Here is a 24178-nt window from a genome sequence, read left to right on the forward strand (position 1 = left end):
TGTGTACGTCTTCACCCTGTGTGAATAGACGCTTTTTGGGCAGGTAGGGGATACTGCTGTTATGCAAAGCTTTAACTGATTACAATGGCTAATGTTTCACTTTAAGCCTAAGGAGGATGTAGCCAAGGAAATAAAGGACTACTGAACACTCAGAATTGTAGTATACAGCACAACAAAATACTTAAAGCATAAAAAATATAAAGTTAACAGTTTGTAGTTGATATAAAGAATGATTTATTGCGGATATCAGTTACAACACTGATATTTCTTTTTACACATGACATACGAATCAGAAAGTCTACCACAACCAGTAAAGCCACCACGTCACCGCAGTCTTGCCTTGTAGTGACAACACCCAATGAAGTATATGAGACTAAACTTCAAGCCACATGACTTCTTCCAGGACAGATTTATCCTCTAGAGATGATCATTTTTAGCAGGCTGCTAGATCACAGGAATATACTTAGGAATGGAAGCCATATTTTCTTTGAAGTTGAAGGGAATCGATCATTTAGGATAATACCTGTGTGAGAAGCCACTGTTAGAATTTACTATTCTCTGACTCCTGGCAACAAAATCATACTGCCTGCAGTAAAGCAAAGAATGTTTGACTTCAGGGTCCCAGAACCAGCCTTCAATCCAGAAGACGAAGGAAAGCAGCTTCAATCTGAGCATTCCCACCCAAGTATTCTGCGTATGATGGACTCTCTCTACATAGCTGGCAATGTAATCTTTTTTTTCAGTGATTTAATGGTGATATGCCCAATTCTCTATTGCACTTTGCATTGGGCTGCAGTTGAAAAATAGCTGAGAGGCGAGAAGTTCAATCCACCGTCATGTTCCTCATAAGTTTTTACTTTCTTTAGATGTCCTTTACATGATCACCCACAGACAGTACACCTTGTAAGCTCCACAGCAAATGACACAGAACATGTTCTCCAATGCTTCCTATGTCTGCGTCAGAAATAGGTTTGGGTAAAAGCGCAACCCTTCCACAGAGTCATCCCGGCAGAGGTGTCCCATGTTCTCTGCAAGCAGAAGTCTGCAAAAAACAACAACATGGTTGGATGAAGAGAAAGAACCACACAATGATCAACTCTGTCAAGGAGCAAAAAGCAAACATGTAATTGTTTATTGATTAAAAAACTGAACAATGAAATACGTACAGTATCGACTGAAAATATGATCTATATACAGAAACCGATCTTTAATCAATCTGTATTACAATCGGCTGCCTGACACAAAGGCACAGATTTTTGTTTGATCGATCTCAAAAGAAACTCTTAATAAAATTCTGCCATGGCCAATCAACTTGCCAGCTGTTGTATCAATTGAAAGCTCACAAAATCAATTGAATGGAGAGAGCCTGTGGTTTAACCACTTGCCTACTGTGCACTTAAACACCCTTCCCATCCAGGCCAATTTTCAGCTTTCAGCGCTCTCACACTTTGAATGACAATTGCGCGGTCATGCTACACTGTACCCATATGAAATTTTTATCATTTTTTTCACACAAACAGAGCTTTCTTTTGGTGGTATTTAATCATCTCTGGGTTTTTTATTTTTTACAAAAAAAAAGAAAAAAGACAGAAAATTTTGAAAAAAAAAAAAAAGTTTTTCTTATTTTCTGCGAGTAAATTTTGAAAATAAATTTTTCTCCCTCACTGATGTGCGCTGATGAGGCGGCACTGATGGGCACTGATAGGCTGCACTGATGGGCACTGATGAGGTGGCACTTATGGGCACTGATGAGGTGGTACTTATGGGCACTGATGAGGAGGTACTAATATGCCGCACTGATGAGCACTGATAGGCGGCACTGATAGGCGGCACTGATAGGCGGCACTGCTGGGCACTGAGAGATGGCACTGCTGGGCACTGAGAGATGGCACTGCTGGGCACTGAGAGGTGGCACTGCTGGGCACTGAGAGGTGGCACTGCTGGGCACTGAGAGGCGGCACTGACGGGCGGCACTGATAGGCGGCACTGATGGGCACTGGCGGATGGCACTGATGGACACTGACGGGTGACAGTGATGAGCACTGACGGGCGGCACTGATGAGCACTGATGGGCAGCACCATCAGTGCCCACACTCAGTGCCCATAGTGCTGCCAGTCAGTGCTCATCAGTGCCTAGATGAGCAGGCACTGATGGGCACTGACTGGCAGCACTATGGGCACTGATTGTGGGCATTGATGGGGGCACTGATGGCGGGCACTGTGGGCACTGATGGTGGGGGCAGTGTGTGTGTTTTTTTACCTTCAGTAATCAGGGCACTGGTGATCAGTGCCCTGATTACATTTGTCTGTGTCCCCAGCGGCTGTCGGCTCCCCCTCCTTCCTCACACTGCAGTGTCTGTGTGAGGAAGGAGCGCCGGCGATGAGAGATGATCTCATATGTTTACATATGAGATCATCTCTCATTGGACGGCTTGATCACGTGGTGAATGGCCGCTGTGATTGGCCATTCACCACGATCTGTGATCGGCCGTGTCCAAGGGACACGGCCGACACAGATTCCCCCCGATGCGCGCTCGCAGGAGCGCGCGGGGGGGCGTGTCACTGGAGGCCGTTTAAAAACGGCCTCCCGAAAATTTGAGTCCGCGCTGCAGCCGTATATAGGCTGTAGCGCGGATGGGAAGGGGTTAAGATCCCTCATCATTTTAGTTGCATCAAATGATCGACTGAATTATCATATCAAAACATGTATGGCCACCTTAAAGTGAAAAAAAATAAAATAAATACAGAGGTTTATACTTACCTGCTCATCACCTCTTCTGGGTCCTCTGCCAACACTCCCGGCTCCATCTCTTCTGCACATGCAACTTGCTATGGGGTACATATTCAGGCTCGCTCCTGAGCAGGGCTGTGTCTGTCCATATACACACATACAGCATGGCTCAGAGCAGCCCCCCCACCCCCTTTCCCCCATACTAGATTTGACTGCCAGCAGCAGGAGCTAATGGCCCCTCCTGCTATCAGCAAATCCTGTGAGACCAGGAAGAGGGGAGAGAAGACTTGCAGCCAGACAGCGCTGGATCGATAAAGGACCTGGGTAAGTGTTAGGGAGGGGGAGGGGGTAACAGGCAGTGCAAGGGTTTTTACCTTTATGCAGAGAATGCATTAGGGTAAAAAAAGAAAAAAAACTTTAGTGTTTAGGACCACTTTAAGTAGTATTAGCATCTGTTTTGTGTTCCTTTATGCGTGCCTTAGATTGTCAGAATCTATTATTCACAATGGGAAATGTGCACAGGAATGGTGGGTCTATGTGAACTTTTTTTTTTTTTGAAAGTAACATTAGCCCCCATTGAACACAACTGATGTGCACAGGCTTTAGCAATAGTCTAACCCCTGACTAGAGGTGCACCGAATATAAATTTTGGTGCCGAAACCGAAAATGCAGGATGCACTTGGCCAAAAACCAAAACCAAAAATGACAGTTTTTAAAAAATATTTATACTTTCATTTATAATTGTATTATATTCAGCTTTTTAATTAATTCCATGAATTTAAATGAACATGAATTTATTGTCAGCCATTACTGGCCCCTTTAGTGCAAGAAAGGCTCAAGAAAAATGTATCCCTTTAAATCCTATGTATGTCTTTACACTGGTCCGTTGCGCTTCTGTTGTGGTGTTAAAAATCTTGCTTGCTGCATTTTTGGTCACTTAAAAAAAACTGCAAAAAAAAAAAAAAACGCACTTTCCCATTGAAATGCATTGAAAACACAGCAAGAACACATCAATAATGCCCCCATGTTATGTTTTAGATGCGCTTTTTAAGCCACGTGACCTATGAAAAACAAACCAAGAGCACAGTAAAAAATTGAGGTAAAAATCGCTGAAAATCTGTGGCAAAATCGCCTAAAATACGCAGTGAAATCGCCGCAAAATCGTGTGTGCTTTTGGTGGCATTATGGACACGTTTTTCGCCTATCGGCAGAACCCCATTTTCGCCCGATATGTTTTGGCAGGCCAAAATTTTGGTGCATCTCTACTGATCACCCAGCCCCGCTATTCAACATGGCTACTGGCCAAATTGGCTCATGCTACCACAACATGGCACAAATTATACCACAGGTCGTGTTGGGCAAGTGGTTGCTCTTCAAGCGTTCCCCACAAGGATAAAAACAAACAGTGAGTAGGTTCACGCATTACCTCCAAGTCACCGGTCAAATGCAAAGATGTCAGCTTGTGTAAATTAGCCCTAGAAGTTTATCTAAAGCCATTTTTTTGGTCTGTGTGTCCCATTGGAGAATGTTTCCCTCACCTCCTGTCCTCAGACAAAGCAGAAAGCGAGAGCAAATATCGAAAAATAAGAGAAAATCTCTCCCCTCCATTGTGCGCAAGATTTGTTCAATTTTTTTTTCTGTCTACTTTGTATACGGGAAGCCTTGTGCCTCCCACCAATGTTACGATGTGTTCTTGTCCTTTTTTTTCTTTGTTCCCTTGAAGTGTAAATAAAAATGATTTTGGAACTAAAAAACTGTCAGACGTTCAAACCATTCTACTAATTTGTGTTGGAGAGTTTTCTCATCACCTTCTGTCCAGACACACAGACAGCAATAATTTGGGCAGAAGTTTCAACCCTTCCCTGCTCTATTCAAAATTAAATAGGACATTTTGGCTGAAGTTGGGCTTTTAATCATCATTATCTTTCTGTCAAATTTGTTAACAGGTAAAACAAATAAAAATACCTTTCTTTGGCCAAAAGAACAGACATTCCCACAATTTTGGCAAATTCCTCAGAGGTTAATGATCCCCTTTCAGATACCTGGTAAAAAAATATATATATAATTCTTTTTGATACTTTGTAATATTCGGTTCATTTTAACAAATAACTTACATTTTAACTCTAGAAAGATATAAAACACAGAAACAAATGCAGCTCTGTATTCATTAATACATCATTAAAGTTCAGGATAAAAATAATAATAATAAAAAAAAAAACATGTCATACTTACCAACTCTGTGCAATAGTGTTGCACAGAGCAGCCCCAATTCTCCTCTTCTTGGGTAATTGAGAACCTTTGTAGATATCATTAAAGGTTTTTTACCTTAATGCAGAGGATGCATTAACCACTTTACCACCGGAGGATTTTCCTGCTTTACGTCCAGGCCACTTTTTGCAACTTGGCACTGCGTGAATTTAACTGACAACTGCGCGGTCATGCAACCCTGTACCCAAACTAAATTTACGTCCCTTTTTCCCCACAAACAGAGCTTTCTTTTGGTGGTATTTTATCACCTCTGCGCTTTTAATTTTTTGCTATATTAATAAAAAAAGAGCGAAAATTGTGTAAACAAATTGACATTTTCTACTTTTACAGTTAAAAAATATCCAATATATTCAATTTTTGTCATATATTTAGGCCAAAATGTATTTAGCTACATGTCTTTGACAAAAAAATTCTCAATGAGCTTATTTTTAACCGCTTTAAGACCGGAAGATTTTACCCCATTCCTGACCAGGCTATATTTTGCGATATTTTTATTGTTTATTTTTTTACTAATAATGGCGGCGATCTGCGATTTTGTTTTGCGGGACTGCGACATTGCCGCGGACAGATCGGACCCCTGACTGACATTTTTGGGGGTACCAGTGACATTACTACAGTAATCAGTGCTAAAAATATGCACTGTTACTGTAATAATGACACTGGCAGGAAAGGGGTTAACACTGTTGGTGATCATGGGGTTAAATGTATGCCTCATGCTTACTGACGTGTGTGGGGGGAGGGGGTTGTGTGACACAGACACAGATCGCAGGTTCAGCTATGCTGAATCCTGTAATCTGTGACTGTCTGTCACATAGGAGATCCGCCCGCTTTGTTTACACAAGCGGACGGATTTCCTTACTCGATCCCCAACAATCGGGGAAGAGCAGCGGTGATCACTGCCTCTCCTCCCCTGGCCCGACTCCCGCTGTGTCTGAATACAGCGGTAGCGAGCCTCCGGCGGCGTGCGCGCACCGCCGAGAGAGGGGAGAGTCTAGTGATGTAGGTCTACGTCGCCAGACGATAACGAGTCACTTTGCCGCAGTAGCAGCTCAGTGAGCAGTCGGCAAGTGGTTAAGGTAAAGAACCTTTTACCTTCACAACCACTTGCATGCATTTATTAAACAAATATACATTAAATAGTAACTGCCCTGCAGCAAGGCAATTTTGCAATTGTACATAAATGTCTCCCACACGGCTCTCAGACATGTTCAACAAAGACACAGGGCCACTCAAGAACATTAGAACTGCACCCTGGACTGTGCCAGGAGCAATATCAAAGCTGGCCTGTTCAGCCTGCTTTACCTGAGTCTTCCACAAGGGGCAAAGTAAAACATAGAAGGCTTTCCTGTAGGTACTGTGAATATCTCCTAAACTTGCACAGTCTAGGAGATATTCAGAGTGCATGCAGCGGATGACATCATTGGCGCATGCGTTCTGAAGGTTCAGCTTACTGTGATGGACCTTCAGAGCTTTTGCCACTAACAGGTGACTCCCCGCTTGCTTGCGGGAAGAAACACTGGGGAAGATGTCAGCCGTCTCAGCGGTGTGCGGGCAGCGCTGAGACAGCTTCGTTCTAAGGGAAGTATTTCATAATGAGCTATGCATACTAGCTCATTAAGCCTTTGTCCCCCCCCCCCCCCCCCGGGTTTACGACCTCTTTTACTCAATATACTTACCTGGACTGGCGTCAGCATCTTCTTCTTGCCTCCTTCTGGGTGCCGATCTTTGGGCACCTGCATTAGCTGGCGCGGGGTGATCTAACTCCTGGGTATGCACAGGAGTCAGTCATCCTGGCACACAAGGACCACGCAGCTCAGTTTACATGCCATAGAAGACTGCGAGCAGGCAGGTAGGAGTATTTTACTGTGGAAGAGACATTGCATGTTTCTTTTGCAATAAATAGCCTCTCTGCTCGTAAGTTTTTTTTTTAAATGCCTTTAGTTCCGCTTTAAAGTGGTTTTAAACTCCCATACATTAATTGCACCTGTAGGTAAGCCAGTCACACAGCCGGAGTCCGCTGACCCGGAAGGAAGACGGGCGAGGATAGATGCAACCTCCAGCGGTGACAACGCATCTGTAGAGGGCTTCCTTTGCAGGTAAGTTTCACATGTGCTAGTATGCGATGTATACTTGCACATCATGGCTTTACTTTGCAGGTCAGTAAATAAATAACCTTGCAGTTTACTTCCTCTTTAGGTGAAAGGGTAGAAAACCTCCAGATATATAACAGCCATGACTGGCCATCGTACCGTTTCTAAAGCAGCAGCAACCATTTCCTCTTCATTGTGAGACTGATGTTCGATTACCATGACGCCACTATCAAAAATACGCAGCCTGTAATGCAGAGAGAAATCAAATTAGAGCCCACAGGTATACATTGTACACTACTATTCAAATTAAAAAGAGAGAGGAAGTGTTACTTAAGGTTTTGCACACGATCTTCATACAAGAAATTTTATTTGTCATACAGAAAGGAAAATAGCCAGAGATTGGGAGATTTGGAGTACAGGCTGCATGCAGAAAACAAAGGCCATAGTAAAAAGGCACAGGAGGAAATGTCAGGTTTCTTACCGCACAGGAAGCTTCAGAGATTCAAACATTTTGCAGGCGTTTACAAGATCCTCCGGAGAAAGCAACTGCAAGAGAGCAACATTTATTCAACACTTGTCTATTTTAAGACTTGAATTCTCCCTCTGTGTTAAGTCACATTAAAAACTCTTTACTATGAAATTCTAAAAATGTCTTAGAAAGTTCCCCAACATGTACCTATAAAATGATGGTACTAAACTAGTACTCCGTACAAAAAATATTATAATTAGTTCCCATACAGCCTGTGAGGGAGTGATTTTAAAGTGAACAAGTTAGGAGTGATTGGGATTGAATATGAATATTGTAATACATGTTTCGGACAGACCATTTTGTCACGATCTAGACTACAGAACACCTCCCCCCCTTCAGCTCCATAACTTTCAGGGAGAAGGTGTTCTGTAATTCAGTAGCATGGAACTCAGGTAAAACTGAGAAACACTGCTGTATATCCAAAGACATTTTTTTTTGTTTTGTTTTACTTTGGATACAGTATGGGAAGGGTTAAACCTGCTATCAGCTATTTTTTTTGCCTGTGGCTCATTCTAAATTTTTCCTCAGTTCCTGTTCTGGTGGTGACTCAGAATTATTGATTTTGCCTTCGTTTACATCAGGGTGGATTAAAATCAATGATTTAAAAAAAAAAAAGAAACAGATTTTTTTAAACTTTTTATCAAATTAATTTTAATAAAATGCTCTTGGAGTAAAAATCTATCTAAAGATAGTTTTCTATTTAAGATACATTAACAATTGGTTTTATTCAGCATGAAATGGAGCTTAGTTATGTAGCATGAGGCAGCATATTCTGCAACATTTACATTTTTGGTAAACTCATTGAATGAATCCAAGCTCTGCAAGCTGAGATAACATGCACTGCATTGACGCATTCACAAAATGTCACAGTAACCATAAGATAAAGTTCAAGAATATTTCTTTATCCCATTGTTTTGCAAATCTATGTACACTACAAACTGTATGATTGAATTGGTTCTGATATCGCTGTTTTACTAACCTGACAGCTTATTATTCTAAATAGAAATCCTTCTTTTTGCTTGCAAATATTAAAGATTCTAACTACCAGCATAAGTAAGTCCTTACATTTAAAGAGCACTTGTCATTTCAGATCCATCATGGCAGCGCCTGTTAGTGGGCATCCACTCACCTGTTGCCGCCACGTCCCTCTGTTGTGTTACTCCTGCATCACCAGCTGTCCCATTAAAGTGAATAGGACTGTTGGGTCAACAGCGGGTCAAAGGAGGAGCCGCTGCGAGACAGAGATGACAGTTGCTGTTTAACCACTTTACGACTGCTCACAGTAATATTACTGCGGCAGAGTGGCTCGTTATCGTCTGACGACGTAGTACTACGTCGTCAGACACTCCCCCTTCTGGGCGGCGCTTGCGCGCCGCCGGAGGCTCGCTTCCGCTGTTTTCATTCACAGCGGGAGTCGGGCCAGGGGAGGAGCAGCGGCGATCGCCGCTGCTCTTACCCGATCGTCGGGGATCGAGTCTGGAGATCCGCCCGCTGTGTGTAAACAAATTTCATATAAAAAATTGTTAAAAATATTGTTATTTTTTCAAAATAAACGCTCTTTTTTTGTTTATAGCGCAAAAAGTAAAAATCGCACAGGTGATCAAATACCACCAAAAGAAAGCTCTGTTTGTGGGAAAAAAAGGACGTAAATTTAGTTTGGGTACGGCGTCGCACGACCGCACAATTGTCAGTTGAAGTCGCACAGCGCTGAATCGCAAAAAGTGACAGCAAAATCCTCCGGTGGTAAAGTGGTTAAAATCTGTGATTTAAATCGAGTTGATTTATATCAAATCCACCCTGGTACACATTGAACCCAGCTTTGAAATTGTGCGACTTAATCGGTGTCATACCGATTGGAATGGTGCCATTGTCGTAAATAGGCTGCGACTTGTCATACAATTTGACCTGTCAAAATCACATGACAAATTGCTCCAATGTGAACGAGGGCTTACCTTCACTTTCATTCACTGTGAAAGCTTTTTTTCAAAAAGATTTAGCATACTATTTATCAATGGTGGTAGACACAGATATGCAAATGCTTTTATCCAGGAGCCCTTCCTAACTCGATGCCTCCTGTATCTGCCAGGGCAGACATACACAATACACCAAATCTTGCTAGATTTTACTTATATATTAACCACTTAAGCCCCGGAAGGGTTTGCCCCCTTCCTGACCAGGCCCTATTTTGCGATTCGGCACTGCGTGATTTTAACGGACAATTGCGCAGTTGTGCGACGCTGTACCCAAATGAAATTGACGTCCTTTTTTCCCCACAAACAGAGCTTTCTTTTGGTGGTTTTTGATCACCTGTGCGATTTTTTGATCATGCGCTATAAACAAAAATAGAGCGACAATTTTGCAAAAATAACAATATTTTTCACATTTATTTATATGAAATTTCCCCCCCAAAAAAAATGTAAAAATCTAAATTTTTTAACATTTTAGGCCAATTTGTTTTCTGCTACATATGTTTGGTAAAAAAAAAATGCAAAAGGTGTATTTTGATTGGTTTGCGCAAAAGTTATTGTGTTTACTAACTAAGGGAAAGATTTTTGTCATTTTTATTGTTTTTTTTTTTTTTTAACGAGTAATGGTGGCGATCTGCGATTTTTTTTGCGGGACTGCGACATTGCGGCAGACAGATCGGACCCTTGACTGACATTTTTGACACTTTTGGGGTTACCAGTGACATTACTATAGTAATCAGTGCTATACATATGCACTGTTACTGTAAAAATTAAACTGGCAGGGAAGGGGTTAACTTTATTTGAGAAGGAGGGGTTAAGTGTGTCCCTAGGGGCGTGATTCTAACTGTGATTGGATGTGGCTGTGTGTGTAACAGCAGAGATCAACGGTCCTACATGGCAGGAACGTTTGATCTGTGCTGTTACACAGGGGAGAATGACAGGCGGCTTTGTTTACATTAGCCGCCTGCCTTTTCCCCGGTGTAACAGACGATCGCGAGTGACCGGCGGACATCGGGTCTGCCGGTCACTCGCTTGGGGGGGGGGGTCTGTGAGCGAGCGGGAGCGCGCGCTCGCTCGCTCCCTAGAGCCTCACAGGCTAGCGACGTAGACCTACGTCACTTTGCCTGTGAGCGGCTGACTGCCGACGTAAATCGTCGTTAGGCAGTCGGCATATCATATCTAATGTACACAATTGGAATTTTGGGACACACTTTTAAACCGTATAATGTACATGCTTATATCTTATCACAAAACAAACAAGGATGGAGCCACTCAACTTCAAAAAGTTCAAAGTACATTTATTAAAACATCCAATAGAGGAAAGTTCATCTGCTCCTCTTATGAGTTTCCCTCCATAGGAAGCTTAGTCACAGAGACGCTCTGACTAAGCTCCTGAAGGAGTGAAACGCGTAAAAGGAGACGGTGGACTTTGGCTGTCGGGAATATCGGATGATGTTATTAAATGTACTCTGGACTTTTGGAGGTTGGCTCCATTCCTGTTTTTTTGTGACTACAAGGCACAATCTCTGCAACATTCAGGACTTGGGCAGCATCGAAGGAAGAGGGTCCATGACATTAGTGACTGAACTGAAGGCCCACAGTAAAAAAGGTATGTGTACTAAAAGGTAAAAGAATAAGGCAGCCGGCTTCTGACCTGCAAACAATCATTAAATCTCTCCTTCATAAAACACCAGAGTAACTCATTATTGATATTATTTAGAGCACAAGGCTAATTCGCCTTCTCTCACGCATTTCATTACGCTAGGTGCTCCACTTCCTTGTGAAATGAAATGCGTTAGAACAGCACTGTGATCATGTGTAAACTTGGAGCGCCAATCAAAGCTGGAGGATAACAGGTGTCCCTACCGGTATTCAGAAAGTGGAAGCGGGCGTCAGGCACTAAGTCAGAAGTGTGGACATATGTGGGATAGGATGCCATTCAAACTGACCCAGTGCTTCGGGTGTGGTTATGGCTGTGTATGGCCTCAGCCGGCGCTGCTCCAGTTATGCCCCTTGACATGTTTCGCCTCGCCTGGCGAAGCTTGGGCACAGAGGTGGGGAAGATGAGCAGCACAAAGGTTTATGTGAGCATCATTGGTCGTGAAGAGAGAAAAATAAACATGTGTGTGTGATAGAGATAAATGGATCAGGTTTCAGGAAGGAAAAAGTAAAAGGCATTAAATGAAATGTCAATGCAACGAATAATGATTTATTTTTATTTTTTAAGTGATGAAATAATGATGTAAAACAAAAAAGGATGGAAAATAGAAGAGAAAGTATGTAAGAGAGAATATACACTCACCGGCCACTTTATTGGGTACAACTTGCTAGTATTGGGTTGGACCCACTTTTGCCTTTAGAACTGCCTTCATTCTTCGTGGCATAGATTTAATAAGGTGCTGGAAACATTCCTTCTGAGATTTTGGTCCATATTGACATGATAGTATCACGCAGTTGCTGCAGATTTGTGGGCTGCACATCCATGAGGTGAATCTCCCGTTCCACCACATTCCAAGGATGCTCTATTGGATGGAGATCTGGTGAGTGTGGAGGCCATTGGAGTACAGTGATCTCATTATCATGTTCAAGAAACCAGTGGTGAGAGGGTTTGAGCTTTGTGACATGGGGCATTATCCTGCTGGAAGGAGCCATCAGAAGATGGGGACACTGTAGTCATAAAGGGAAGGACATGGTCAGCAACAATACTCAGGTAGGCTGTGGTGTTTAACCACTTGCCGACCAGTCACGTTGACTGTACTGCGGCAAAGTGGCTCGATTCCTTCCAGCGACGTAGACCTACAGGCAAGATGGACCCATGCTTTCATTTGGTTTACATCAAATTCTGACCCTACAATCTGAATGTTGCAGCTGAAATCGAGACTCATCAGACCAGGCAACGTTTTTCCAATCTTCTACTTTCCAATTTTGGTGAGCATGTGCGAATTGTAGCCTCAGTTTCCTGTTCTTAGCTGACAGGAGTGGCACCCGTGTGGTCTTCTGCTGCTGTAGTCCATCTGCTTCAAGGTTCGATGTATGGTGCAATCAGAGATGGTATTCTGCATATCTTGGTTGTAACGAGTGGTTATTTGAGTTCCTGTTCCCTTTCTATCATCTCAAGCCAGTCTGCCCATTCTCCTCTGACATCAACAATTTTCATCCACACAACTGCCACTCCCTGGATATTTTCCATTTTTTGGACCATTCTCTGTAAACCAGAGAGATGGTTGTGGGTGAGAATCCCAGTAGATCAGCAGTTTTTCAAATACTCAGACCAGTCTGTCTGGCACCAACAACCATGCTACTTCGAAAGTCCCCTTTCTTCCCCATTCTAAAGCTCAGGTTGAACTTCAGCAAGTTGCCTTCACCAGGTCTAGATGCCTAAATGCATAGAGTTGCTTCCATGTGATTGGATGATTAGCAATTTGTGTTACCAAGCAATTGAACAGGTGTACCTAATAAAATGGGCGGTGAGTGTGTATCAATGTGAAAATGATAAAAAAACATTATATGAAAAGTGAAATAAAAAAGATGGAAAATGATAAAAAAAAAAAAAAAAAAGAATAAAATCAACACCCTGTTGTCCACACTTTATCTTAGATTTTCCTTCATTTTTCATCATAATTTCATCCCTATTTTTCTCCCTTCACGACTAATGATGCTCTCATATAAACCTTTGTCCTGCTCATCTGCCCCACCTCTGTGACCAAGCCCCTCTGTGAGGCCATACACAGCCATATCCACATCTGAAGCACTGGGTTGGATTGAGCGGCGTCTTGTCCCACAAACACGTTAGGACAACAGGTGGATTAGCTTTGTGCTGGGTAACATGCTGGGTTTACTTTGGGCTTTTATAAAGTAGAGTGATTTGTTAAATCAAAGGGGCTCTGCAGTGCACCCCCATAAGTGATATCAATTTACAGAGACATGGCTTTTATCTTGAATCGAGCAGACCCTTACCATACATGTGTGGTCCTTCCCCTCTATCTACACTTTCCTCTATAGGTAACGAATGATCTTAAAGAAATATATTATGTATAGTAGATATACAATACCCCTGGTGGGTATTGTAAAGAGATGAAGTAAGTCTAGGTATCTTTGGTTCTGTCCTACGGAGGAGAGGAATGGAAAAACTAGACAAAGAATAATGCGCAACACCAGGCCTAAGGGGTCGATGAGTGTGCGGACTTGCTGTGGAGCTAGTGTGACCGCCTAGATCGGACCACCCCCGCAGTGGGCCTGTATACACATACGGAGTCTCTATGTAAAGACAGAATGTAGGTAAACAACTATTAAAATCAGTTCGGACGGCAATGTTCGCAGATGATATTCTCATCTTTACCTCCCAACCGTCCACCGATATCCCTTGCATCCACAACATATTCACAAACTTTCGGATCTGCTCAGGGCTAAAGATCAATTTTAATAAGAGCGAAATCCTCCCCCTTTTTCACGTGAGGTCTCCACCTTGGGCACAAAACTCAGTTTTCCAAATTGCAAAGTCCCACATAAAATACCTCGGGATCAACATCGGTAAAACCCCTTCTTCCGTTTACACTTTAAATTTCCCCCCTGCCATCAAAAAGATCATTTCCCAGTTGGAAGCGTGGTCGGAACTACCTCTTTCTCTCCTCGGCAGATGCCATCTTTATAAAATGATGTCTTTCCCCAAACTCTTACATCCTCTCCAAACCATACCCTTGCTATTGAAGCACAAGGACACCCAGCTGCTGTATCGCGCATTACAGGTTTTTCTTTGGAGAAAAAAACGCCCCCGTATCTCCCTTACTAAAATGTCCCTTCCAAAACGTTTTGGGGGGGGGGGTAAATCTCCCAGATGTAAGACTTTACAATATCGCATGCCTCCTCCGTTTTGGGATGGACTGGGTTTCAGGTCTTTCGAGGTATTCTAATTATCAAATTGAATCAAGTATGGTGGCTCCCCTTTCGTTGGGAGCTCTTCTACATTGCTCACTGGCCTCTATCCCACCTGTCCTTAGATCTAATTGCCTGCTCAGAGATACAATTGTGGCATGAAGGGAAACTTGCAAATTGTTGAATCTCTCTCCCACCATAACCAGGTTCTTACCTATTGCCGGTCATCCCCAGTTCCCGCATCCTCGGGAATATTCGGCCTACTCCCTCTGGCCGAGCAACGGTTTAAAATTTTTCTGCCAGCTTTTTGACCCGGGAACGGGCAACCCCCTTCCCACGGACATGGTCACTAACACTTACCTCATCCCATCCAGTCATTTTCTACATTTACGCCAATCGATTGCTTTTGTCACCCGATTGTGTCAAGATAAATGGAAACGTTTTTCTAGCTCACTCCTCGACAACTTCCTGGACCTTCCGAAGTTGAGCATTTCGAACATTTACAGGCCTCTCCAGTCCTACAGACTCTCACAGCGGGACCCTCCACCACCTTCACCTTGGTCCAAAGACTTCCACTATGACCACCTCCAACTTCATATTCTTAAAGGATATCATACCACACGGAAATATGTGGTCAATGAATTTTGGAGGGAACAGCAATTAAAAATCATACACAGGGCCTATACACCCTTCTCAACCTCAACAACTTCAAATGTCCCGTACAAATGCTCATGGGGTCTGGCTCATAGGCCCACTTTAGCACACAGGTTGTGGTTCTGTCCAACTATTGCTAATTTCTGGAGTGAGATTGAGTCTTTTGCTTCCTCTCTCACGGGCTTACCTATCATCCATAACCCTTTAATGCTGCTCTTTGGACTTTTAGATGGTCAAGTTTTGTCTCTTACTACTTCTCAATGCTCTCTGATGGTACAACATAGACCGTGGCTCTCTACATTCTTTATGTTGGCCAGAAGGGCCATCCTCAACAAGTGGATATTTACCTCCCCTCCTACGATTGCTGAGGTACTCATGGAACTAAAACGTCTGGGAAGGGATCTATTGGACTCCTGCCACTCTCCACACCCCAACCCGCGGTTGATGGACAAATGGACTGCGTACGTGGAAAAATACCCTTCAACACAGGTCTCTCCACGGGGCCTGGTCCCTCGGTCTGCAAATACAGTGGAACGGTCCTCTCCACCTGGGCCCTCTGCTCTGGTCCACAGCCATTCCCCTGGCCCACTCTACATTGACTCCTCCAAGCGAACCTCGAAAACCCTAGTACTTATATGTTACGGGACTAGTGCAACGCTCACTCCTTGATTACTGACCCTCCCGGGTCCACCGTTTCTTCCATTACCTTTGCAACATAATGTAGTGCACTCTTCCTTGACCTCCAATGACAGCCTTCGTCTCTGGTGCTTAACCCCCCCCATAGATGTACTGATGGTATATTTGTGCTTAGGCCCACTCTCGGGTCTTTTTTTTTTAGGGTATTGCCTCGAATCATTGTTCAATAGGACCTGCACTTGACCACAGCTTTGCTCTTATTTGTTATATGTGTTGATGTTGACTTTTCATCATATTACAAATGACGTGCCCCCCCCCCTTCTTATACACCCCCTCCCCTTTCCTCACCTCTTCTCCCACCTCATCTGACTTTTTCTCTTCCCCCCTTTACCACCACCCCCGCTAATACCTCCCATCCCTTTCCCTCCTTTCCTTCCTTCCCCTCCCCCACCTCTCCGCCACCCCCTCCCCCCCTACAGGTCATACATATGCTTTGTTTAGGTCGATTTCACCTTATCCTCCTCCTAAATTTTTTTGACAGTATTGTATTGTATTATTTGGCTAGTCTCCATGTTGGAAGCTACGTTATATTTTTCATGTATGCCTGTATTGTCCTGAAAAACTTTAATAAAGTTTGATTTAAAAAAAAAAGAATAAAAAAATCAGTTAACGGAGTAGAATAGTGGGGTTACTCATGTTTCTATGTACAGTGCCTTGCGAAAGTATTCGGCCCCCTTGAACTTTTCGACCTTTTGCCACATTTCAGGCTTCAAACATATAAAACTGTAATTTTTTGTGAAGAATCAACAACAAGTGGGACACAATCATGAAGTGGAACGAAATTTATTGGATATTTCAAACTTTAACAAATAAAAACTGAAAAATTGGGCGTGCAAAATTATTCAGCCCCCTTAGCACCACCTTTTGCTGCGATTACAGCTGTAAGTCGCTTGGGGTATGTCTCTATCAGTTTTGCACATCGAGAGACTGAAATTTTTGCCCATTCCTCCTTGCAAAACAGCTCGAGCTCAGTGAGGTTGGATGGAGAGCGTTTGTGAACAGCAGTTTTCAGTTCTTTCCACAGATTCTCAATTGGATTCAGGTCTGGACTTTGACTTGGCCATTCTAACACCTGGATATGTTTATTTGTGAACCATTCCATTGTAGATTTTGCTTTATGTTTTGGATCATTGTCTTGTTGGAAGACAAATCTCCGTCCCAGTCTCAGGTCTTTTGCAGACTCCATCAGGTTTTCTTCCAGAATGGTCCTGTATTTGGCTCCATCCATCTTCCCGTCAATTTTAACCATCTTCCCTGTCCCTGCTGAAGAAAAGCAGGCCCAAACCATGATGCTGCCACCACCATGTTTGACAGTGGGGATGGTGTGTTCAGGGTGATGAGCTGTGTTGCTTTTACGCCAAACATAACGTTTTGCATTGTTGACAAAAAGTTTGATTTTGGTTTCATCTGACCAGAGTACCTTCTTCCACATGTTTGGTGTGTCTCCCAGGTGGCTTGTGGCAAACTTTAAATGACACTTTTTATGGATAGCTTTAAGAAATGGCTTTCTTCTTGCCACTCTTCCAAAAAAAGGCCAAATTTGTGCAGTATACGACTGATTGTTGTCCTATGGACAGAGTCTCCCACCTCAGCTGTAGATCTCTGCAGTTCATCCAGAGTGATCATGGGCCTCTTGGCTGCATCTCTGATCAGTCTTCTCCTTGTATGAGCTGAAAGTTTAGAGGGACGGCCAGGTTTTCGTAGATTTGCAGTGGTCTGATACTCCTTCCATTTCAATATTATCGCTTGCACAGTGCTCCTTGGGATGTTTAAAGCTTGGGAAATCTTTTTGTATCCAAATCCGGCTTTAAACTTCTCCACAACAGTATCTCGGACCTGCCTGGTGTGTTCCTTGTTCTTCATGATGCTCTCTGCGCTTTAAACGGACCTCTGAGACTATCACAGTGCAGGTGCATTTATACGAAGACTTGATTACACACAGGTGGATTCTATTTATCATCATTAGTCATTTAGGTCAACATTGGATCATTCAGAGATCCTCACTGAACTTCTGGAGAGAGTTTGCTGCACTGAAAGTAAAGGGGCTGAATAATTTTGCACGCCCAATTTTTCAGTTTTTTATTTGTTAACAAATTTTGAAATATCCAATAAATTTCGTTCCACTTCATGATTGTGTCCCACTTGTTGTTGATTCTTCACAAAAAATTACAGTTTTATATCTTTATGTTTGAAGCCTAAAATGTGGCAAAAGGTCGCAAAGTTCAAGGGGGCCCGAATACGTTCCCAAGGCACTGTATATTGGTTATTGGTGAGTTTGGGTATGCCCAATAGGCTCTGTTTTGTATTATAATCTCTGAAAATAAAAAAAGATGAAATGAAAACAAAAATAAAATAAAAGAGAGTGGCTTCTTTTCAATCTGTTGGGATGTCATACTTTGAAATCAAGTTATATGAACCAGATAAGGAGACAATGGACACTTTCCATACACCATACATACCTCCATACCCCTGGCTCTGTTAACTAGACAGTATACTTCTGTAAGAGACATTATACCCCCTCGTTCCTGGAAAATAAAAAAACATATGGAGATGATGCAGCGTTGAATATATAACATATATAAATTAAAATTTAAATAACGAACCTCTAATGGGTTTTGTAACATTGTGGCCAGCTGCTTTGCCAGTTGCATGTGGTAATGAGTGCCCGATCCATGAGTTTCCCGGGTCACTGGATTGGCAATGCCCATGCTCAAGAGGTAGGATTTAAACCGAATAGTCTGAAAATATAAAAACACAATACATGATTATATTGTCATATGGCAAGAAGGAAAAGTAAATCCAAAAATTCAAACTGGCTGTAGAGATTTTCAAATAAGTTTAAAAATCTCTGCGGTCGGCTCTAAACTGTCTCACCAGAAGGTCACAAATCCATTCTCTAAATGCAGAGCTGACCTCTGCTACTGAGGATCTTAACTGTCTGGCTGTCATTCTGATTCAAAGGCTTCAATAATTGGGAATAAAAATAATCAGCGGGGGATCGGTGGATCGATCCCCCGCTGAGAAAAACTGAGCCCACCGACGGAGCGACCAGTGTAAAAGGGGCCTTAGGCTCTGTTCACACTAGTGCAATTGCAAATGCGACTTGAGTAGCACAGCACAGAAGCATGACAGCGGAAGTCACATTCAGTGTTTCCCTATTTACATCAATGCAACTCAGCACACGCAATTTTGGAAAAGGTTCCTGTACTACTTTGCTAGCACAATTTCAGGCCCCATGGATTACGCAAACCACTTCCAAGTAGAATCAAAGTAGCATTCAAATTGCGCTACATAATCACACTAAGGCCCCTTTCACACTTGTGCGATTTTGCCTGGATTTAAAGGAATGCCTATGTCTATGGACCTCAAAACGCATCAAAGTCAGACAAAAGTAATGCAGGGACTACTTTGAAGCCATTGCAACTTGAAGTCGCACAGATATGAACGGTACTCATTTGAAATCACGGAGTACGACTTGTCATGCAACTTTGCAGCCCCAAATCGCAGGACAAGTCGCACAAGTGTGAAAGGTGCCTAAAAGTCTGATCAAAATCAGATTGCAGCAGTGTGAACCTCGCAAAAGTCACTGTGCTGCCTTCTGCGGGGGCCAGCTTTGAAGTAAACCTGCTGCCTTGCCTTCTGTGGGAAAAGCTCAGGTTCATTCCTGCACCATGACTTTCATATTAATACGAGATCCATAAAATAAAAATAGGAACATTTTCAATGCCCACCGCAATCATCAATGTCTCTATTTCATGTGCTGCAAACATGAAAGAAAAAAACTGATTCAGACTCTTGCCTACATGAGGCCTACATTGTTAACCTGGACAAACAGACTATATAGGATGAGAATCGCAATTTTATAGAAATCCCAATATTAATATGAACAGTACACACAATATATACGATATCCGGAGACATGACAGGTGCAGACACAACCTTTATGTTTTCCCTGGAAAGAGTCCATATAAAAATACGGTGCTGTTTATCTTCCCAGTTATACCTGGCAGGCCATGTGTGCACACACTCTCTCATACCTCATCTTCTGTGATGTCCCCTTGTTTGTCTTTGATTTTGTTAGCTATCGATTTGGACAGTTCTACCATTTCCTTGGCCTGTAAAAATAATGAAGACAACCATCTTTCACTACTGTGCTGACAGGAAATGGCTGTGCTGGACATGGACTCACACGTACACATTAATGTTTCAGCGTACCTTTTCCATTAGTTTGCTCAGATCCTCAAAGGCCTGGAAAACAAAATAAAGAACGTATATTTAGTTAGTGATAGGAGTTAGCCATGTACAACATGATCCCTGGTAGATCTGAGAACATACTACCTGCAGTCACACCGGCCAAACCATGAGATTAGATAAAATGTCGCTCTATGAATTTATTATTTTATGTATGCAAGCAGGACAGTGATCCCGCTATCGCTTATTGTGGAATTAGGGCTGTAGGTAAACCAATGGGGATGATTTACTAAAACGGGAGAGTGCAAAATCTGGCGCAGCTCTACATGGTAGCCAATCAGCTTCTATCTTCCGCTTGTTCAATTAGGGCCCTTTCACACTGCTTTGCAGCAAAATTGTAGGAAAAAATGCATATGCATTTTTACTGCAATTTTGCGGTGTTTCAGATGCATTTCAGGTGCGTTTTTGGGTTGCCTGCACCTTTGAAAAATAGACATGTACCTCAAAAATGCACCAAAAACACAAATCGTGGTGCATTTTTACCGCAATGTTGCTGTGTTTCAGATGCGTTTTTTTTTTTTTTTTCAAATATAGAAGAAGGAACAACAGCGGAGACGATAAACAACAGTACACATATGTCAATAAAGTACCACATGCACAGTGAGATAATGTACATCTAGCAACAAAGTAAAACACCAGATCAGCATATAGTTGAATGCCCAGGAAGAATGTACCGCCCTCCCCTGCTACCAGGGGAAGGTCCACCGCATCCGCCTGACATAGAATTCAGATGCATTTTTGGGTTGCCTGCACTTGTGGAAAATAGACATGTACCTCAAAAATGCACCAAAAACACAAATTGTGGTGCATTTTTACCGCGATGTTGCTGTGTTTCAGATGCGTTTTTGGGTTGCCTGCACCTGTGAAAAAAGGACGCGACTCAAAAAAGCACCAATAACACAAATCGTGGTGTGTTTTTACAGTGATTTTGTTGTTTCAGATATGTTTCAGGTGCGTTTTTGGGTTGCCTGCACCTGTGAAAAATAAACATGTGACCCAAAAATGCACCAAAAACACAAATTGTGGTGTGTTTTTACCGCAATTTTGCTGTTTCAGATGCGTTTTTGGGTTGCCTGCACCTTTGAAAAATGGACATGTGACTCAAAAACGCACCAAAAACATAAATCGTGGTGTGTTTTTCAGTGATTTTGTTGTTTCAGATATGTTTCAGGTGCGTTTTTGGGTTGCCTGCACCTGTGAAAAATGGATACGTGACTCGAAAGCGCACCAACAACACAAATCGTGGTGGGTTTTTAATGTGATTTTGCCTCATTTTCCATTGATTCCAATAAGAGGCTGCGTTTTTGGTGTCGTTTTTAAAAATGCACCAAAGATGCAGCATGCAGGACTTTTCAAAATACAACGCACCCACAGCGCAGTAGTGTGAAAAGTCCCATAGGATTTAAGGGGAACATTTTTTTTTGCGTTTTTCTTGCAAGGTAAAAACGCAAGAAAAACTTATCAGTGTGAAAGGGGCCTTAAAGTGATTGTAAAGTCTTGTTTCAAAGATAATTCATCCTTATTTTCTTTATTTTCTTTATATTTTTTCTTTATATTATAGATGAGATGGTAAGGGTATTCTATCACTTAATATTGTAGTGATTGCCCTAATGGAAGGATGGGGCTTGCTGCCCATTATTTGAAACTTTCCTCTATTTCCATTCCCCCAGTAGAGGGGAGAAAAGGGGAGAACATCCCAAATTATTCAATGGAAATTAAGTTTTTGAGCCCATTCCATTTTCAAGAATTAATACATATTTTTTGAGGGGAGGGTTTTTTTGCCTAAACTCCCAGTTATACCCAAAGGGAAAGGAAAATGAAAATAAAATAAAAATAGAGATAAATATAAATAAGAAAATAAGGATGAATTATCTTTGAAAAAACAAATACATTATTGGTGTGTACCTCCTGGTTCACCAGAAGTTTGTAACCTGAATAAATATGTGCTTTTAAAATGTTAAATTGATTGTATTCAGTTTCTGTTTTTATTACAGGCATGCAGTTTCTGTGCAGTTGCTGATCGAGCCTGTGGGGGCACTGTGGGGTAGCGAGGGAGATCTGCCACAATTAGTGAGATATGTGCGGCCAGATAAGCCGCAGTGCGGCTCCGCCCCGTCAGGGCGGAACTTCCTGCGGCACCTGAGCGGACTATGGAGGCAGATCCTGTTTCTCCGTAGTCCAATCACCCCCGTGACATAGCGGTGAGCTTCTGCGGGGGGGTCCCCGCACTGGCTTGATCGCGACGTCCAGTCTGAGTGGCCGGGGCGGCGACGTCATGTGACGAACCGCCCGGGATCCACGCCATTTTAAGGGCGCCGGATACGCACCCTTGTATGGCGGCGGTTCCCCATCCGGTGAGGACTGTATGAACTTTGGAGAAGCTCGGCACGGGGTAAGTCCACTACACACCAGTATGCGCTCTTTAGGCACTTTCTATTACATTGCTTATGAGCCGGTCTTTACATCCCAATTTTACCTCGTTCTACAGCGTTTAAATGACCATAGGAGATATGCTCTACATAATAGGCTCCCTCCTACACAGTGTCTGGTGAGCATTTAAATAAACCATTCCTGGCACTTCTACCCTATGTGCACTTACTATACTCCTGGGCATTCTATTCCCTTCCTGTTTTTCTGGGATACCTGTTGCATATGCATTAATACTAGGTACTATGAGGCACCTACTCTGTTCACATACACCTCGGGTTACTCCTTTACAAACATGCATGTACTAAATTGGATACTACCATGGGACTCTATTTATGGGCTGTTAAGCTCTGGGGGAAGGAACGCTACTTATATCCCTTCTAACGATCGATTAAATATAAATCAATGGAATATGCATGTGGTATTTTGAGTGTCCCTGTGGTGTCTGAGGGAGCAACATATACTTGTATGTATGTGGCCCTTCCTATAAGATAAATTTCTGTTTTTTCTTTATCTGAATTACTTAACACCTCTGTGGATTTCTATTCAATCTGGGCACATGAATGGTCCTTACTGTGCTCTTTACTTTATTTAATATATATGCATGCAGCACATGTATCATTCTATAAAGTTTCAACACGTAGTGTTTGCATACCTGGAAAACCTATACTTTTTACTTCAAGGGACATTACAAATATATATATATAATCTGTTTTGAAAAAACTCTTTTTCTACCCAGATATTGAACATAGAGTGACTATCCTCACTCCTATGTAACTACTTAGGTGCCAATATATGAGCTCTCTAAAACGCACAACAGTCCTCCTCGTTAAAAATTACGGAATTTGAGATATGTGCCTTACTACATAATGTACAGGTATGTATTCCTCCTTTCCTTCATAAAATCTGTAACATAGATACACTATGGTTAAAATGAAGATACGGTGTGGGTCCCCACATACGCTCACTATTGGCTGCTCCATGCTCCCTACAACCTCCCCGGACTCTAGATGTAACTCAATACTCAATGATATATTGTGTTGATACAAAATATAAGGACCTGTGTATACATGTAATGTATTTATGTGAAATAATAATGAAAACTGATGTATAATTATGTACAAACAATGTAATGTATATGCAAATCTGTCTAAACATTGTCATATTTTTCATGCAGACAAGTCAAATGATATGCTCCAGACGAAGCTTTTTCCTAAGAAAGCGAAACATGTTGAGCAAAGGTCAAATATTGTACGGTGAAAGCTAGACTACGATCTCAGTTGACCCTGTTGACCGGCACCTTACTTTTCGGGTATCCGTCGGCAGGAATCTTCTGATACCAAGTATATAGCTTTGAGAATCATATGACTACAAACTGTTTCATACCTTGAATTGTATGTAAATCATTGTCTACTATCTCATGAATTAGGATACACTACAACACAGACCATTCGTTGGTCTGGTCCTCAATACATAATTACCTGCCTGTATTTCTTTATGATTTTAAATGATTCTTTAAACTGAATTTTTGTAAAATCTTACCTGTAAAATTCCTTTCTATGAGTCCTCCGACAGTCGCCGCCATCTTCATATTCGTCACAATGGGGTATTAGACTTTGCTCCGTAGGAGTAGCTAGGCAACAGAATATGTCAATATTAAAGCTTTTAACATATCCCCACCCCAGGGGGTGGT

At 42.3% G+C, this 24178-nt stretch overlaps 1 protein-coding gene across 1 annotated transcript in view; it reads right to left on the minus strand.

The window, feature by feature from the left end:
• Positions 1-736: 736 nt before the first annotated feature.
• The window catches only part of VPS36 (vacuolar protein sorting 36 homolog), a 103168-nt gene continuing 79726 nt past the window's right edge, over positions 737-24178 (minus strand). Inside the window, exons 7-14 of the mRNA XM_082248352.1 lie at positions 20023-20055; positions 19845-19922; positions 18411-18545; positions 18267-18332; positions 7571-7635; positions 7249-7333; positions 4697-4773; positions 737-1042 (exon numbers count right to left, since the gene is read on the minus strand). Of these exons, the coding sequence (XP_082104478.1) occupies positions 949-1042; positions 4697-4773; positions 7249-7333; positions 7571-7635; positions 18267-18332; positions 18411-18545; positions 19845-19922; positions 20023-20055 (633 nt within the window). The 3' untranslated portion in view covers positions 737-948. The remainder of the gene's footprint in view (positions 1043-4696; positions 4774-7248; positions 7334-7570; positions 7636-18266; positions 18333-18410; positions 18546-19844; positions 19923-20022; positions 20056-24178) is intronic.

Source organism: Pelophylax lessonae (assembly GCF_965119305.1).
Source record: "Pelophylax lessonae genome assembly, chromosome: 2".
Lineage (NCBI taxonomy): Eukaryota > Metazoa > Chordata > Amphibia > Anura > Ranidae > Pelophylax > Pelophylax lessonae.